The 19725-nt window shown below is 35.0% G+C and overlaps 1 protein-coding gene across 3 annotated transcripts in view; it reads right to left on the reverse strand.

The window, feature by feature from the left end:
* The window catches only part of SBF2 (SET binding factor 2), a 528888-nt gene that overhangs the window by 252116 nt on the left and 257047 nt on the right, over nucleotides 1-19725 (reverse strand). For 2 of the 3 annotated variants that reach the window (XM_003818147.6, XM_055094099.3), the window contains exons 3-6: nucleotides 17835-17972; nucleotides 6028-6150; nucleotides 4746-4856; nucleotides 3433-3538 (exon numbers count right to left, since the gene is read on the reverse strand). In XM_003818147.6, the coding sequence (XP_003818195.3) occupies nucleotides 3433-3538; nucleotides 4746-4856; nucleotides 6028-6150; nucleotides 17835-17972 (478 nt within the window). Of the gene's footprint in view, nucleotides 1-3432; nucleotides 3539-4745; nucleotides 4857-6027; nucleotides 6151-17798; nucleotides 17973-19725 lie in introns of all 3 variants that reach the window. The other variant, XM_063608381.1, reaches the window with a different exon arrangement.

The raw sequence follows: 19725 nt of genomic DNA on the forward strand, positions 1-19725 counted from the left end.
TAAACTCTATTTGCTAGAGCCCCTGTGGTTCTTTCATATTGTCTATGGTTTCTTTTGCATTTCTTTCATATAGTTTTGGTCCTCACGTTTCTGGTTATTTTTGATTGAGTACAGGGCAGGTATATAAAAATTCATAGACAAATTGGAGGTCTAGAATGTAGTTATCTTGTTTCAGACAGGATATACTTTTACTTCTATGAGATGGATAGACAGTAGCGTCAAGAATTACCTTAATCCAACTCAAGAAACTGAAATGATTTCAAGCTGTATTGTAGTTCCCGAGGGAGCCAGTCTACTTCTGATTTACCCACTCCCAGGCTGTGGCCTTTTATGGTCTCAACTCAAATTATGAGAGCTTTATAAAAAAAAAATCCACCTTGGTAAAACTTAAATTCCAATTTTCCCTCTTCCCCATAAGATATCAATAGTACTGATCAGCTTCTCAGCCATTTCTTCCAAAATCAACAAGGGCCCTTAGGAAAAAATGGTCCCAAATGTCTGGCTCACTTCATTTTCTCCTGGATCATGGCTTGGCAATTATTTACTGGCTCTGATGCCTTCAAGCAGATGTTATTTTTATTTTATTTGTTTATTTTGGGACAGGGTTTCACTCTGTCACTCAGGCTGGAGTGAAGTGGCATGATCTTGGCTCACTGCAACCTCCTCCTCCCGGGTTCAAGCGATTCTCATGCCTCAGCCTCCTGAGTAGCTGGCACTACAGGCGCCTGCCACCATGCTCCGCTACTGTTTTCTATTTTTAGTAGAGATGGGGTGTCAGCGTGTTGGCCAGGCTGGTCTCGAACACCTGCCCTAAAGTGATCCACCTGCCCTGGCCTCCCAAAGTGCTGGGATTACAGGCATGAGCCACTGTGCCTAGTCTAGCGGATGTTCTTTATATTTGTGTATCTTTTCAAGTTGTCATTGTTAAGAGGATTATTCTGAATTACACAGGCCACCATTACTGCAAGAGAGCTCCGGGTTTTAGAAATTTATACTTTATCTACAGTAGTTTTTTTTTTTTTTTCCAGTGGGAATGCTAATTGTATTGGGGGTAAAAATGCTTCTGGTACCTAAACATCGCACAAACTGCAGGATGTTTAATATCCCTGGTCCTTGACGCTAAATGCTGGTTACAACCTCCTCCTCTCCTCCCCCTTCACAACTCATGGTAAAACTAAGACCATAGAGGTTTATAAGGTACTCATTAAGTTCACATTTGGAAATGTGAAATAATTTCATTTGTGTCATATCCTTCTATACCTTTTCATAGTAAACCTCTGCTCTGATTGACCCTTTAGAGGTATACAACCTTTTTTAAAGTAAAAAAGGTCAGGTGAATGGTTCTTGGCTAAAATCAATTAAGTCAATGGTTAGTAGGGACCACAGACAAGCTGCAGGTAGTCCATGAATCTACTAAATTTACTTCCAGGCTGCGTGCAGTGGCTCATGCCTATAATCCTAGCTCTTTGGGAGGCCAAAGTGGGAGGACTGCTTGAGCCCAGGAGTCTGAGAACAGCCTGGGCAACATGGCGAGATCCTGTCTCTATAAAACAAAAAAATTTAAAAAATTAACTGGGTATGACTGCATGTGCCTATCATCCCAGCTACTCAAGAGGCTAAGGAGGGAAGACTGCTTGAGCCCAGGGTGTTGGGGGCTGTAGTAAGCTGTGTTCATGCCACTGCATTCCAGCCTTGGTGATGACTAAGATTCTGTCTCCAAAAAAAATTTTTTTGTTAATTTCCAAAAGTTTGTGGAGGGAGAATGTAATCAACAAGATGTTCTTTGGAGACATGCCACCAGGAAGGGATTATGTACGTCATATTAGATAGATATGCATTAAATATCTATTTAATATGAAATTAAAGAAAATAGCTTTAAATATTTTAAGGCTTAACTATGCTCAGTGAGTAAAAACTTGCACTAGAAGAGAAGGGAGATGTAATTTTTTAATTGACAAAAACTATATATTTACAGTGTACAACACAATGTTTTGAAATATGTACACATTGCAGATAGGCTAAACTGAACTAATTAATACATGAATTACTTCACATACTTATTTTTTTGTGGTAAGAACACTTAAAATCCATTCTGTTAATGATGTTCAAGTATACAATACATTGTTATTAACTGTAGTCACCATGTTGCATAGTAGATATCTTGAACTTATTTCTCCTAATTGAAATTTTGTGTCTTTTGACCAAAGGGAGATATTATTTTAGAGTTGGCATGAGAAGAGGCAAATGTAGCTGGAAAGAATTACTTTGAAATTGATATCACCACTCATTTTAATTCAGATATTAGAAGACTCTATTTATATTTATACTAATCTCCTCTAAGGCTTTCTAACTTTCACTGATTGAAGTTAAAGCAGAAGTATATGGATAGGGACACTGATGAAAAGGGTGGTAAGATACAGAGCAAAACTACAAGCAAAATTCAACAAGAGACAGGAGGGAAGCAAGAGGGTAGAATTTCTGTGCAAGAAATTAAGAATTCCATTAAGAGGCAGGGTATGGACCTTAGGGAAGGGAAGACTTCAGCATAACTAGGAAAAGACAAACACAGATGGAGAGCAATGAGAGTGGGACACTCATAGGCAGGATATATAAAGGACAAGTCAGAGGTAACGTAAATGGGAATCTTTGGGCAGCCCTGGTTTGAAATATCCTCATTTTTAAGTTATATATTTCTTAAATAATGTAAAAGCTGTCCAATGTACAGTGGACACTTTCTAGAATCCTCCCAATCTTTCATCCTAACCATTGCCGAAAAATTGGAGATAAAGTCCTCCCATAGATGGTGGGATGAGAAGAATGAGACTCAGAGTCCCATCTGACAAGGTTTCCACAAAAGCAGTTCATCTATGGAAATGCAAAATATATCATCTATTCATCTTTTAGCATAAAGAAAATATGTCCACTTTCCTTCTATGTTAGAATACAGTGGCACCATCATAGCTCACTGCAGTCTTGAATTCTTGGGCTCAAGTGATACATCTACCTCAGCCTCCCTAGTAGCTGAGATTTCAGGTGTGCACCAACATGCCCAGCTAATGTTTTAAAATTTTTTCTGTAGATATGGGGTCTCACTATGTGGTCCAGGTTGATCTCAAATTCCTGGGCTCAAACAATCCTCCTGCCTCGGCCTCCCAAAGTACCGTGATTACAGGCATGAGCTACCACACCCGTCCCATCCACTTTCTAAAAGTCTAACTGACCTAAGGAAAAAAGGGGCCTGAGTTAAAATTTTTAAAAAGAATGAACACTAGGTAAGATCAGGACCCACAAAATTATATATATCCTATATATAAAATATTTAATGGTTTAAAAAATATTTTCTTGATTCATGTGAGGTGATGTCGACTTAAAATAAATCCTTTAATCATAGGCTTCTACAAGATGACATTGAAAATGGGAGAAAAGACATACCCAATTGCTGGAAGAGGAGAGCCACACTAGTGCCCGTGACAGGAAGACTATCATGTAAAGGAGTCTGGATCAACTGTCTATCTCCTGCACCCAAAGAAAACAGCTTCTGCAGAATGGGAGAAACACAAACACACACACACACGATTTCAGCCATTTTTTAAAAAATAAAAATACCTTCGATGTTCATTTTTAGAGCAAATGACCATATAAGATCGAATTAACAGATACAAAGGGCAACAATGTATATCCCAAAACATTTAAGTTCTTTGTATACTTAAGTGGCATAAGAAAATTCAGTGGTTGAAAGTTGAAAATCTAGTAGAGGTAAGACACAAAAATCATTGATAATCATAACTGGCTAAAAAATAATGAAATGTTAAAGTCAACAACTTTAATAAAGGCTCATAAAGCAATTCAAGTTTAGACCCATCTGTGACCAAACTCACATTTAATATTCTGCCCTTTGAGCAGAGGTAGAAGAATGAAGGAGGAGAGAGCAAGAGAGAGAGAGAAAAAAGGAGGATAAAAATTTAAGACAAAAGACAATGAGAAAGATAGAAGAGAAGTAAAAAGGCGAAGGGCAAGAAAAAGAAATGCCAACCCCACTATAAGCAGGATCTTTGTCAGACTGAAGACAATGTGATTTTTAGAAGGCTGTCCTCTTTCCCAATATTATATAAGAATAAGCAAAATAAATTATCACCTATTCATTTTTAAGGTTTAAGGAAAAAATCTATCCTTTTAAAAGTATGGCTGACCAAGAAACAATAAATAAATCATAGCAGCAGAGATTCTTATTTTTCTACTTTAGAGACAAATATGAAAATCTCAAGACATACAGAAGAAATGAATCTATTAATAAGTAGTTACAATGTAACAAAGAACTGTGTTGAGAGTTTTCTTAATGTCATCTTCTAATTTTTATCACTCCAACATGTTTCAATTTAGGTTAATAAAAATGAGGTGTAACTATATACAGGAGTGAGAAAGGTAAAAGAGAACATTTAAAAGTTCAACTTAATATATTTCCAAGAAAATACAAACTGCAGTTCAAGTTACACAAAATATGACTTCTAATTATGCTATGTGAAAGATGAACTCTGTGTTAAAATTAACCTCATGACCTAAGAAAAGAATGGAATCTTGAGTGTCTAGAAAGCAGACCATGGGGACAATGCTTAACTAAAGTAGGACCTTCCTTAAAACAAAAATATTTAAAGAATTATTTCTTTCCCTTTCTCCATAAATTAAATTAACTGGAGGAGAGGGGAAGAGGAACAATCCTTCTCCACCTCTCTTTCTATTCTATTTACCTGAGACCCTCCAGCCGCTGGGACAAGGCAGGCACAAAGGTTTGCAATTAGACTTTCCAAGGAGACATTCAGGCTGTCCACATACACGGTATAGATCAAACCCAGGCAAGCCTGCAAAAAGATAAATACATGTAATTATTTCATGGAAAAAGCATTAAAAATAAATTGTTATGACATCTGCTCTAGGACGATTTCTCTTTGAACCCAGTAAAGTATATTATACAGTGAACATGGAATACATTTTAAACAGCAAAAATTAAGTTTATTAAATTTTCCTTAGAACCAGAACCTCCAAATGAGCTTCTGAGATGAGTTTATAGAAAGCAGAAATCCACAATTTGTAAAACAGATGTTTGTGCTCTGATAACTACTCTAGCAAATCTGTAGGGCTAATACTGTTTTTGCCTCAACTTAGTTTGTTAAACTCTAAATCTCAAGACAAAAACTTAGAAATTTTATCTTGTTTGGTGGTTCCTATAAATCCGGAATGCTTATTCTACAGAAAAATTTAACATGTGAATTGTAAGAAAGGATTGCAAAACAGAGACAAGATTGTAAGATTAACACTGAGTTCAGAAGGAGGTAGGTGGTAAAATAGACATAATGCAATCTTTATGAATCTTTCAGTATAGCAAAATTTGTGACTCTGAAAACTTAGTATTTGCTTGGAGTTACCCATTGTCATTGAAATCTTGACACTAATTTAATTCTTTTATAACACAAATAATCTCAATTTCTAGAAAAGTTTTACAGAAATTGTATCTTAGCACAAATATTTACAAATGAATAAAAATTTCCTCTTATGTTTGAAAATTCTGTGTTTCTAAAACAAGAAAATACCTGGAAGCAATATTTTAAGACTATTTTGACAGAAGTATGATCAGAATTGTTTGAAATCTCAAACACCCACCCTATTTACTTGAACCTGATTCCTCACAAGGTGAATATACATACATGAATTTGTTAAATCACTCATGCATTTACATTTACTACAGGTAATCAAATTATTTCTTTAGGATGTATACATTCTGGATTCAATAAATGTGGGACCTATTTTAAAACAAACACTACATCCTTAGAAGTTTTAGTAGTCACATTAACTTATTCAGGTATTTATTTCACCCAACATGAAAATATTTCTTCTGTTCATGCTAACTGTATTTCATAGATGAATTCCTAAATCAATCTAACAATATTTTCAATCCAAAGAACTTGTACCATGGTTCATTCAAGAGACTCACACAATAATACAAATTAATAATGATAACTATGTGTTCTTTACCCTAAAAATTTCTGGATAATATAATCTGGATACCAACACCAGGCTTTTGGGAGCAAACACTTCTGCAGGCTGAATTAAACCAGACACTTCTGCTCCACCTTCAATCTCTTCCTTCTTTGTTCCCTAGAAAAAGAGACACTGAAATCAACAAACAGAAGGGATTTCCTAGGTTCATAATTCACAAAAGATGAATATCACCTTAAATATAACTTATGCAAATTCAAAATTAATTATAATATAATTTAAAAAAATCAAACTACAAATAAAGAATAGACTTTAAGAGCATTCTAAAAGTAAAGTAGACAAATTATGAAGCAGGGAATACTTATTTCATTTTTGAAAAGCTCCTTAAGCTCTAGATATATAACACAACTTTATTTGAGCATTTCCTTTTTGAGTGAATCAAGGGCAAATAAGACATGCTCAAATTATTTTAAATAGTGACCCAATTAAAAATTATACTCACTTAGATGAAAAGTTAAAAAATGATATTTAAATGAAAAGTCAGTTTTCAAAAGAAGATCTGTTTTGGAAATATGACACTAATTTTCATGTTGGTTTTTCTACTTGTCTCAATCTCTCAAACAAGGATTCTAAGGCTTGCAGAATGCTTGGTGCTCAATGCTCTTGGCAGTAAAGCACAATCGGCTCTAAATTGCTTTTGTTCATAAGCAACAATGCTGATATTTTGAGAAAAGAGAACTCTGTTTCCGTTTTTGAAACAAGGTCTTGCTCTGTCGCCCAGGCTGGAGGGCAGTGGCACAATCACAGTACACCGCAGCCTCAACTTTCTGGGCGTTAGGGATCCTCCCACCTCAGCCTCCCAAGTGGTTGGAATCACAGGCACACGCCACCACGCCAGGTTAATTTTTTATTTTTTGTAGAGACAGGGTCTCCCTATGTTGCCCAGCTGGTTTCAAACTCCTGAGCTCAAGTGATGCTCCTGCCTTATGCTTCCAAAGTGCTTGTTTATAGGTGTGAGCCATCATGCTTGGCTGAGAGAACATTTTTACATACAAAACTGAATTTCAGAATGTACTTAATGCCACTGAACTGAATACTTAAAAATGGCTAAATGGCAAATCTTATATACATATATTTTACTACAATAAAAAAGGCTTAAAACAATACATAAGTTTCAATAACTGAACACTGGTTAATAAACTTGAAAAAATATGATTCTCCCGCTTAACAAACCCAAAATCGTGATTCCCCTCTTTTTAATAACCTATATCCCACTGTCAACAAACCCTGATTTCTTACCTCCTCTGTTGCTACCATAATGCTGTGAGCTACTATAATCTCTTGTGTGGATTACTCTAACAGCCTCCCTTCATCTCCTTTATTCTTCTTTAGCCCCACTTTGCTTCCTTGCTGCTCTTTAAACACACTGGGCATGCTCTCATCCACTGCTCTATGCGCTTCTGTGTTATTCCTTTGCCTAAATACTCTTTCCACAGATATTCTAATGACTTAGTTCCTCATCGCTTTTAAGTTTTCATTCAAGCATCTTCTGCTCTAATAAGCTTTTGCTGACAATGTTATTTAAAACTGCAATGCCCTAACACTCTCTACCCACTTTCTCTGCTTTATTTTTCTCCATGGCATTTGTTACTATCCAACATATTTATCTATTTCACTTATCTTGTTTTTTAGTTTGTCTGTCAACTGCACTAGCACATGCTCCCATAAAGGCCAGGATTTCTGTTTTGTTCAACGGTGATTTCCCAGTTCCTAAAATAAGGGCTAGGCCCATAGCAGATACTTAATATTTATTCATTGCATACATGCATGAATACATTTTCTTGGCATAGTTTTTTGAGCATTTTATCAAGGGAAGTCTTTTCCCCCCTATTCATAGAGGCCAATAATTATATTTTCTACTTCCTTTAGAGCTCATTTAGTTTCTAGTACAATGCAATATAACCAAGTATTAGATGTCTGTGGAATGTGCACATCCAAAGGGAACTATCTGTTTAGTTTTTGTATGTATGATAAAGTCCATATGCTCTTGGAAGATTTTCATTTATTACAAAGCAAAAACAAAAATTAGGTTGGTTGGTTTCTGGAATCCTTAGAAATAATAAAAATGTGATGAATATGAATTCACCAAAGATTTCCACACTTAATGAATCATATTCTTCATGGATTACTAACAAATTCAAAATGACAAAAGAATGACTAAAATTCTTGGAAGAGATAAAGCTATCCACATTTTATGAGATTGTGATAAATGCCCTAGAGTACCATTAGAAGCCAGCTAGAGTAAGTAGATAACCATTTCAAATATATGACCATTAACTAACTTTGACCAAAACACAAAATAGAATGCATTGGTCATTTCTTAAAGCTGCTCTTCAATTAAACACTCACCAAAAGGAATAGTTATTAACGAGAAAGAAAAAGGTCCAATAGAGTGAAAATCAGTATTAAGTAAAAAATAATTTTAATTTATATCACTTTTTATTACGATGTTGACTTTTCCTTTGTAAATGTGCTACAAATCCTAAAATATTCTTAGTTCTTAATTTCAATATCTCTCCTATAAGAATGCAATGTCCTAAGTTTAGAGAAAAAATTCTTATTTCTGCTTTTAAAGCAAAAGTTACTGCTGTGATTAAACACACACACACACACACACACACACACACACACAACAAATAAAACCCAAATTTATTAGGTAAAATAAAGTTTGTTCTAGAATGGTAATGTGACATTTTTGATAAAATTTTTCTAGAAATAATTTATCATGTCAGAGGAATACTCCCTCTTCTATATAGCTGCTAGATGTATTCTATGTAATAATTATAAAATGACACTAGTTTTATTTGGTGTGTGTTTTACAATGACAGATTTTCACCCATTGGAAAGATGTGAAAAACTTAAAAATAAGCAGGAAATTCAAAACATAGTCTATGAATATGAGATATTCTAATAATGCTAAATTTAATATTTTATACTACAAAAGTTTCACATATTTTATCCAGCTGAACAATATTTTAAAGGCTTTGCCAACTTAAGATTATTTCTTCTCATTAAATTGGCCACTTAAAGATTATTCCTTGCTTTTAATAGGTCTCATTAAAGATACAAATTTATCTTAAACACTGTTTACTAAATATCTCACATTGACTTACAAGGTCAATACATATCATAATCACATGCCACAACTTGCCCATTTGTAGATATCTCTGCCTACCAATTACTACTATGGATTACATCTGCTAGTGATTCCCAGCTTCTGTGTAACTTATATGTAGTTCATCATCTCTGTGCTTCAATAATATGGGATAAATTAGTACTCACCATATCAATCTGGCCTAAAAGTGCTACTGCTCTTAAAACATATCCTGAGACAAAAAGTACTAGATTGCTGATTGCATGCAATAACTTGATGTAGCAGATCAGCACAAGCTTTAAGGAAGTTTATCCTACCATTCAGGTTGAACACTTCAGCATCATCTTTGTTGTATCTTGATGCTTAATTTTAATATCAAAATAACTGTCAAGTCCTGACCCTTTTATCCTTAAAGAACTGTTGCATCCAACATCTTCTCTGTGCTATGTTCATTTTTAACAATACTGTATCACACTAAAAATCTTTCCGCAGCATTTCTTAAATAATCAGTTATAAAAGGAGGATAAAATTAATTCCACAAGTAAAAAATTTTCAGTCCTAAATTTCCTTTCTGAAATATAATATATAGTAAGTGTACCATTATATAGAATTGTCTCAGGAAAGCAATTTAAGAACTTAAAAATTTTCCAGAATTGGAAATAATGGAGCCTAAGTAGTTGCAAAATTCTGTAAGTTCTAAAATTCCTCCTGAACCCTTCATTTCTTGCCAAATAATCTTTTAATCAAGTTGACATGTCTACATGATCAAACCAGGTTTGCCCTTTCATTGGTCTGGAAAATAATGAATGCATAAGAAATACACATTTTAGGATAACAAGCCTTCAAACAAACTAGGCCTCTAGTCTTCAGTTCAGAATCTCTGCTCGCTGCAAGCTCCACCTCCCGGGTTCATGCCATTCTCCTGCCTCAGCCTCCTGAGAGGCTGGGACTAGAGGCACCCGCCACCACGCCTGGCTAATTTTTTTTTTTTTTTTTTTTGTATTTTTAGTAGAGATGGGGTTTCACGGTGTTAGCCAGGATGGTCTTGATCTCCTGACCTCGTGATCCGCCCACCTTGGCCTCCCAAAGTGCTGAGATTACAGGTATGAGCCACCACGCCCAGCCTAAAGTCTTAAACTTAAGACCTAAAACCATAAAAACCCTAGAAGAAAACCTAGCCAATACCATTCAAGACATAAGCATGGGCAAAGAGTTCATGTCTAAAACACCAAAAGCAATGGCAACAAAAGCCAAAATTGACAAATGGGATCTAATTAAACTAAAGAGCTTCTGCACAGCAAAAGAAATTATCAGCAGAGTGAACAGGCAACCTACAGAATGGGAGAAAAATTTTGCAATCTACCCATCTGACAAAGGGCTAATATCCAGAATCTACAAAGAACTTAAACAAATTTAAAAGAAAAAAACAAACCCCATCAACAAGTGGGCAAAGGATATGAACAGACACTTCTCAAAAGAAGACATTTATGCGGCCAACAGACACATGAAAAAATGCTCATCATCACTGGTCATCAGAGAAATGCAAATCAAAATCACAATGAGATACCATCTCACACCAGTTAGAATGGTGATCATTAAAAAGTCAGGAAACAACAGATGCTGGAGAGGATGTGGAGAAACAGGAATGCTTTTACACTGTTGGGAGTGAAAACTAGTTCAACCATTGTGGTAGACAGTGTGGCGATTCCTTGAGGATCTAGAACTAGAAATGCCATTTCACCCAGCCACCACATTACTGGGTGTATACCCAAAGGATTATAAATCATTCTACTATAAAGACACATGCACACGTATGCTTATTGTGACACTATTCACAATAGGAAAGACTTGGAACGAACCCATATGTCCATCAATAATAGATCGGATTAAGAAAATGCGGCACATATACACCATGGAATACTATGCAGCCATAAAAAAGGATGAGTTCATGTCCTTTGCAGGGACATGGATGAAGCTGGAAACCATAATTCTCGGCAAACTAACACAAGAACAGAAAACCAAACACCGCATGTTCTCGCTCATAAGTGGGAGTTGAACAATGAGAACACATGGACACAGGGCGGGGAACATCACACACTGGGGCCTGTCAGTGGGTAGTGGGGTTAGGGGAGCGATAGCATTAGGAGAAATATTTAATGTAGATGACAGGTTGATGGGTGCAGCAAACCACCATGGCACATGTATACCTATGCAACAAAACTGCATGTTCTGCACATGTACCCCAGAACTTAAAGTATACTTAAAAAAAAAATAAAAGTATACTTTATTCAGAAGATGACTTGCAATAGTATTCTGCGGGACATAATTTAAAGTATATCTGCTATGAACAATATTAAAATATATCTTTAAAATCAGATATAGTTAACATGACAGAATAAGAAAAATAATACAGTAGTGGAAGATATTTAAAATCTATGCTACCTACTTCATTTTATAAATCAGTAATCACATGCCCAGAGAGATGAAACGACTTGCCAAGGTCATACAGATCATTAAAGGCATAACTGGGATTAACAAGCCAAGTCTTCTCTTAAGCTACTTCTCTTTCCAGTATCCTATACTCTTATATGTAACCTTTATAAGAAATAACATATTAGTTAAAATAAGCTGTTTAGGAAAGATAACATCTGAGACGCCAAACTGTCAATTTGAAAAGATGTTCAGGTTTGTTTTCCTTTAATTATATTTGAATGTAGTAATTCTTGTTTTAAAATGAAATAGTAACAATACACAGTTCTCACTGCAGCCCTTCCTAGCCTGAAATAGTTGTCAAAATTTAAGAAAAGGTATTTGATGTTGAAGGATTCTGGAAACTTAATCCCAAAAGTTTCTCCTGTTGTTTTAAAGTCTTATATCATTTTAAGCATGTTGCACCAATTAATCATAGTTAATCCAGTGACAGTTTTTCCCTACAAAATACATCTGTGAGGGACATCAAGGGGACTGTTAAGATTCAGCATTCTGTCCATTTGCCAAATCTCATTTCAAAAGGGGAGGAGAAGACAGATTCTTTGGTAAAAGACATAACCTTCAGCATCGATACTCTAAGGAGAATCCCATGTGGATACTTGCAAAGTTGTAAATTATCAAACTATAGAATAAACTCAGAATACATAAGTCTCCCAATTTTTTCTCTGTGTGAATTATGTTATGCATGCTAGTTTTCACCAGACTCTAACAAAGTCTAGTCTTGTTGAATAAGACCTAAGAATTAGTCTCTAGAATGCTACCAAGTGTAAAGTTGATTACAATACCAGCAAGCCCAATTCCCAAATACTGCTATTTCTAATTTTTAGTTCAAAGAGTTGGATTACCTGGGACTAAACCCTTCTTGAAGGAACTAAGGTTTTTCCAATGAGATATTCATCACAGTTATTCATAATATTGACAAAACAGGAAATACATGTCCATCAGGGGATTAATTAAACCTACCTATATGGTTAACTAGTGTACAGCAAGTTTTGTTAAAAAAAAAATCCTTATTATTGGAAGAAAATATGTCAAACCATTTTTTTCTGTTCTCTCAAATTTTTTCCTGCATGTTCTTTCTATGTTTTCTACAATGAGCATAGTCTACTATGATAAAGAGCGGGATGGTGGGGGTGGGGGAGTACCAAAAATGATTGGGTTGTAGTACTTCAGCTAAATCTATACACTGTTTTGTGTGTGGTTTTCTCCACTGTTTTATACCATCTAGAGACGAATTTATAAATTCCTTTTTATTACTCCATTTTCCAGGTAATTACTTAACTGCTTGGAATTAATTATATGATATTATGTTTAAATTTTTTTCTTTTCTCAAACAGCTCATCAACTGTTTAAATAATATTTGTTGAAATACACACATTCCATTGATTTATAAAGCTTCTATTGTTGGATACTGATCTCCTATACACAACAGGGTCTGCTTCTGGAGTATTGTTTTTGTTCCCATAATTGTTTTTACCCTTGACACTTAATTCTTGAACCTATAGCACACTGATACAATTTTTGCAGCTTCGTAGTATATGTGGTTATTATTTGGTCCTTGGAGACAGAATCAATCAAGCACTTTAACTTGGTACTGAATGTCCCTAAGTAAGCCTCACCTGTAAAATGGAAATGTTAAAACCTATCAAATGGTGTTTTGTGAGAATAAACTATATGTGAGTTAAATAAAATAGAATGAAATAAGTGTAAAACTTTTAGCACAGTACCCGGAACGTAAGACTTTCATTTATCATAAGCACTACAATCTTTTTTCCTTTGCACAAGCTTTTTGTTTGAATTGTCCTTTTTTCTTTCCCTTACTCTAGGTGTTAGCTCTTATTAAAATGTCCACTGAGTCTTTTAAACTCTGTATGATTTAATCCAGTTGCCTAGTCTGCAATTATTATCTGTTTCACTGAATGACACTTAGCATATGATACTTTGGAATGGTTTTGTACTTAAGTTTTGGTTCTGCTTCCCAAGCTAGATTTGAAGCCCACTGTGATGGAGAAATGTATCTTATGTCTTCTATGTCTCTCCCTCTTTTTTCCTCCTCTTATCTCTCAAAATTACAAAATTCATTCCCTCTCTCTTTCTTTGATGACAATTTGATGACATACCAAATGTTCTCACTGAGAACTGCATAATTATCACTGATTCAGAGACAAGTATATAAACATATGAAATAACTTTAAAAAGATATAGAACTAAATTTAAATTTTAGATATTTAAAATTTTATACTTTTAACATATTTTAAGATAATCAAATGATTATTTAGATAAGGAATAAAAGTCAATGTAAATCTATCATATTTTGCTGATTACTTAAAAAAATTTAGGATCACATTACCTAGTTGAGTAATTTTGGGAACATATTATCAAAAGTTTAATGCCAAGTTTTGCTTATGATTACTGACAGTGTTACTGTATCTTGGAAAGATAACAGAGCTAACATTTTTAAAGTTGCACAATCACATTCTGGATGGTGTATGTCCCTAAGTTCCCCCTCTTTAGGCTTCCAAATAATGTGTCATAGTATATTTGGTATGAAGTAATTCACACCAAAAAAGAATTAAAAGATCTATTTTGAACTGATGATATGATCCAAAAAGAAAAGAAAAACACATTTTTAAAGGGACATAAACAGTTCATGCCAAAAATGAAAACAACTTTACTGATGACAAGAAAGAAACATCTTCTGGGTTCTATTTTTTTTTCAAATTCTGCTTCATTGTTTATCCCTCTTTTCGACCAAGCCCAAAAGACATTAACTTATGCTTCCAGAAAAGTGGTCTTACAATTCTGGCTAGTACCTAAGTACAATTATATAGAATCCGGAATTCTCACAACCTATCCGCATTTTCAAAATCTTGGAAAAACTGATATGAAGCAGACTGTAACCTTTTGTAAGGTGATCGTAACAAATAAATTATGATTTCTGGGTCCACTTAAAATGGCAAGTAGGAAAATATCTAAGCTAAAAAGAGAAATAACTTCTTGACATATGGATTCAAACTATACAAGAACCCAGATCTTAGCTTCTAATATTATTCCCTATTCAAAGGAGTCAGACTCCTTGAAGAAATGGCTGATTTCAAGGCAGAGGCAGGGAAGGAATAAAATGATCCTAGATCAACTTGTTATGATGAAAAGTTAAAAAGTACTTTTTCTAAAAGGAGATCTGTGAAAAGAACACAGGAATCTGTCCGAGTGGTGCACGCTGGTCAAATATGGGATAATTTGTGCATTAAAATAATAAAAACCATTAATGATTTACATATTATTGAAAAAAAAACCTGAATCCATGTATCTGTAGCTCAAACAGACAGGAAGAGAGAGTTCCTGCTTATAGTAAAAGGTCGACTGCTGACTGCTAAAAATAGAGGGAGTATGGAGTTAGAAAATAATCATTTTTTGTTATCAGAATCAAAATTGCTATAGGCAAGAATCATTAGTAAATGCTGAAATCTAGGGGAACATGATTGATGAATAGTAGGATATTTGCATAGTGTTAGAGTGTCTTCTAGTAGACTGATTATTAATTGCAAACATAAAAATCGCCACTATGAAGTGGAGAAATCTGACAATCATCTGACCAAGTTACCAAAATTAACATCATCAGTGAGGGACGGACAGGCATTGTGGACTTCCGGATGTGTACTCTTAGAAGGATGCCCTTAGAAGGAACACAGGTAATATTCCAACTGTTGACACAGCCTGAAACTAACAATGAGAGATACTGGAAAACAGAAAATAAGAAACATTGTATTAAAAATGGGGGGTGAGAAGTTACATTATTTAAAAATGTCAACATTATAGACAAAGGCAGCATAACTATTCCAGATGAAAAGAGACGAAAGAGAAATAAAAACTAAATGCAATATATGTAGTATGTACTAGATCCTGTACTGGAAGAAAAAAGGGATGGGGGGTGCTATAAAGGACACTATTAGATCAAATGACAAAACTGGAATATGGATAGTAGGTTTTATTATATTGATGTTAAATTTCCTGAGGTTGATAACTGTACTGTTTACGTACTGTTCATGTACCTCTGAAGCATATACTAAAGAATTTAGGTGTGTGTGTGTATGGGGGAGATGGGGAGAGGAGAGAGGGGAAGAGGGAAGAAGGGATAAAGAGAGGAAAGAAGGGTAGGGAAGAAAGACCTCAAATAAAACGATGGGGCAAAATATTAACAACAGGTGAATATGGGTAAAGGCTATATACATGTTTGCATTACTCTTGCAACTTTTCTGTAAGTTTAAAATTATTTCCAAATTAAAAGTTTGAAAAATACCCAAGAATTCCTAGAACCTATTTATAAACATCTGCCATTAATATAATGTCAATATATTGCCTTTCTGTCAGTTTGTCTAGAAGAAGAGGGGTGAATAGTGAAGAGGGAGAATCTAAATAATTATAGTTAGTTTCATTAGATAATTCCAAGGAGTTGTGAAGCGATACCCTCAAGAATATGGAAATAACAGAATATACTGAATTCTCAGCATTAACTTAAATGCTAAAGATCAACAGAGAAATGAAAGGCCAATAAAAGAGACAGAGTGGTTCTTGGGCTAGAGAACACTCTCTAACTTATTCAGATTCAACTGATAAAAATGAGAATTTGATTAGCTATTTGTTGGCAACATACATCCAAACATTATCCAGGGGAGAGGAGACTTAAAGTCACAGACTGAAAGTTTTCTGTCCGCATTGATAACATACAGTAATCTCTAACTTCAAATAGAAGCAACAGGCTATGTTAGTCTGATAGTTTTTAAGTATTTAACATCAAATATCGGTTAGTTTGATTCCATAATGAAAACTCCGGACTTTGATATGGCTTTCTACTAAGATTTGGTGACAGGAAGACAGTGTGCTGATAATGCATGTTTTGTTCTATATGCATTTTCAGCACTCTTCACATTTCCTATAAATTAGTAGTCTAGCATGTTAGTTTTAATACATCAGTCTAATGAACTTGAATAATGAGTCTGCATCATGAAAGGTAATTTGTCTCTTCTTGTACTCAAAAATCAGATTTCTGCATCCAGAAAATTCAGATCTTAGAGTTTAATAAACATAATCAAAACTACCAAATACTCCTTTGTTAAGCCATTTCAGAAAGCAGGCCAATCTTTTCCCCCAAGTGATGATACTCTATACGTAGCAGAAACTACAGTAGATTATGCAAACTGGCTTACTCAATACCTTCGAAGTCCCCTTTATGGTTTCCTTCTTGTATTATAGAGCCTGGAAAGAAAAACCACCACCACCAGCACCAACAAAAAAAACCCTACACTTTTTGGGGCAAAATGGGCTCTGTATACAATCTTACTTCCACCAAAGAAACAACTCATGTAAAACTTAAAAGCAGAAGTCAGCAGTATGAGACTAAAGCAGAAGTCAGCAGTGTGAATATCTGCAGGAGAATGGATATTCTAGCACAACTATGGTGAAGGTTATAATGTCTGATATATACCCAGCATTGTAAGTGCCAAGTGGTAAAAGGTGGAAGGAATATGGTTTCTATGAGAATAGCACCAAGCTGGGCTGTTCCTAGTACCCAGAATTGGTTCCCTGCTTGTCCCTCACCCCTAAAATTTCACAAATTGCCAAATACTTTGTTATGACTCCTTTCTGCTTAGAGAAAGTAGAGCCAGTAATGTGAAACTAAGAACCTCAACCAATAGTCTGAAAGAGCAATTATTTTATATGTCTTCATAGTTCTAGCTTATGAATTTCTGCCTGATCATGTTGATAATACCACCCCTAAGAAGAATGAGTTAACATTTGGGTGCTTAAACAATAATGTCAAGCATTGTAATAATGATTTGCAAACATTGTGAGTAAATGTTCCACATTCTATGAAAGACCTCCCAGGAGAAGGGCTAGCAGGGAAAATCATAGGTTCACCAAGAGAAGAAATTAATATTCTTAATAAACCAATTCAAGGATGCACTATTTTTAGAAATATTCAGATTATGATCAATGTTTTGAAAAAGGACAATTAAATCTGGAAAGTAATTTTAACATGTTGCTCTCCTCTCCAACCTTAAACATAAAAATTTCTTCATGCCTTCTTATGCTAGCCCATAAAACTCAAACTTGCAGTTGTAACAAAAATATGGCATATAAAAAACATTCCTAAATGTTGTACCTTCGACTGTACTTTAGTTGGTAAAGGTTTTTGTACCTGAAGATTGATCTCTGCCTCATAGAAGGTTAGGCATGAGCAGTAATGTCGATCTGAGTCAATATCTGTCAGGACAACCACAAAGAACGTTGGCTGCTTCCTCTCTCTGGACAGCTGCCACCCGCCAGGCTGACAAAACTAAATGAAATAGAAAAAAAAAATGTAACATTTAAAAACAATAAAAGTTAATTATTAATCTCTGAGAAATTTTAAATGTTTGCCCATTTTAACAAATTCCTACCTGATGTGGTATGACTCTAAAGCCAACATTTAAAAAAAAGTTAATGTACAGATTCATAATGTTGAAAACTTTCACCAATGTGCATATATATTTCATGAAGATAGCCTCGATTTCCCACAGTTGCCACTCTGGGTGCCATTTCTGAGACCTAGGTTGGCATATGTAGGAATACCGCATCAAAATGAAAGACATCCCCCTAACTATGAGAACAAATCATGGAATACATTAGAAATCAAGGGCAAAATATGTATCATTGAGGGAAAATAGAATTATTTTAAAATTTCCATATGAATCTGAGAGTCTTCAATTCATTACAAAAAAAGAGATATCTTGTTCAGCAAGACAGACCACATTCTTGTCCATAAAACATACTTCAACAAATTTAAAAAAGAGGAATCATAGAATGTCTGCTGTTAGACCATGACAGAATTAAACTAGAAATCAATAACAGGCAGATAGCTGGAAAATCCAGAAATACTTGCAGGTTAAACAACACTTTTTTTTTTTTTTTTGAGATAGGGTCTTGTTTCATCACCCAGGTTGCAGTGCAGTGGCATGATCACAGCTCACTTTAACCTCAACCACCTGGGCTCAAGCGATTCTCCCATCTCAGCCTCCCGAGTAGCTGGGACTACAGGTGCCTACCAGTATATCTGGCTAATATTTTTTATTTTGTAGAGAAAGGGTCTTTCCATGTTGTCCAGGCTGGTCTCGAACTCCTGGGCTCAAGCAATTCTCCTGTGTCAGTCTCCCAAAGTGCCAGGATTATAGGCATAAGCTACTGCACCCAGCCAAACAATACTTTTTAAATAACATGAGTCAAAGATGAAATCTCAAGAGAAATTTAAAAAATATTTTGAGCTAACTGAAAATGAAAATAAAACATCAAAATTTGTGGGATGTGATGAAAGCAGTGCTTATAGAAAAATTTCTATCATTGAATGCACATATTAAAAAAGAAGAAAGATCTAAAGTCAGTAATCTAAGCTTTGACCTTTGGAAACTAGAAAAGGAGGGCAAATTACATCCAGAGTAAGCAAATAAAGAAAATAAAAGTTAGAATTGAAATCAATGATATTGAAAACAGAAAATCAGTAGAGAAAAATCAATAAAATAAAAGGCTGCTTCTTTGAAAAGCTCAATAAGCCTCTAGCCAGGCTAATTAAGAAAAAAAAAAAAAGGCACAAATTACTAACAAATGAAATGAAAGATGGGATATCAGTACAGATTGTTCTGGGCGGAAGACCCGCGAGAGGAGAAGAAAAGGCACACACACAATACCTTTAAAGGTAAACAAGCTTTATCCCATGTAAATGGCAATGTAGATATAATAAGCAAATTATATAATAAGCAAAGTAATAAAATAAGCAAATGATATAATAAGCAAATTGCAATGCAAAGGGGAGAAGGGAAAAGAGATAAATGTCTTTACACCCACCAGACTATGGAGGATTCACCACCAGACTGGGAAGCAACAGTCTGGGCTCCAGAGTTGGACACTGTACTCACCAGACTATGGAGGATTCACCATGCCAGAGGTGGTGAATTCCTCTTCAAAGGGTTTAATTGTGTAATGTCCTTGGTTCGAAGGCCCCACCTCCTTGTACTTTCTCATTTTTAGCCTGCAAGCAGCCCTCCTGCTCTTGCTGT

This window comes from Pan paniscus, chromosome 9 (assembly GCF_029289425.2).
Source record: "Pan paniscus chromosome 9, NHGRI_mPanPan1-v2.0_pri, whole genome shotgun sequence".
Taxonomy (NCBI): Eukaryota; Metazoa; Chordata; class Mammalia; order Primates; family Hominidae; genus Pan; species Pan paniscus.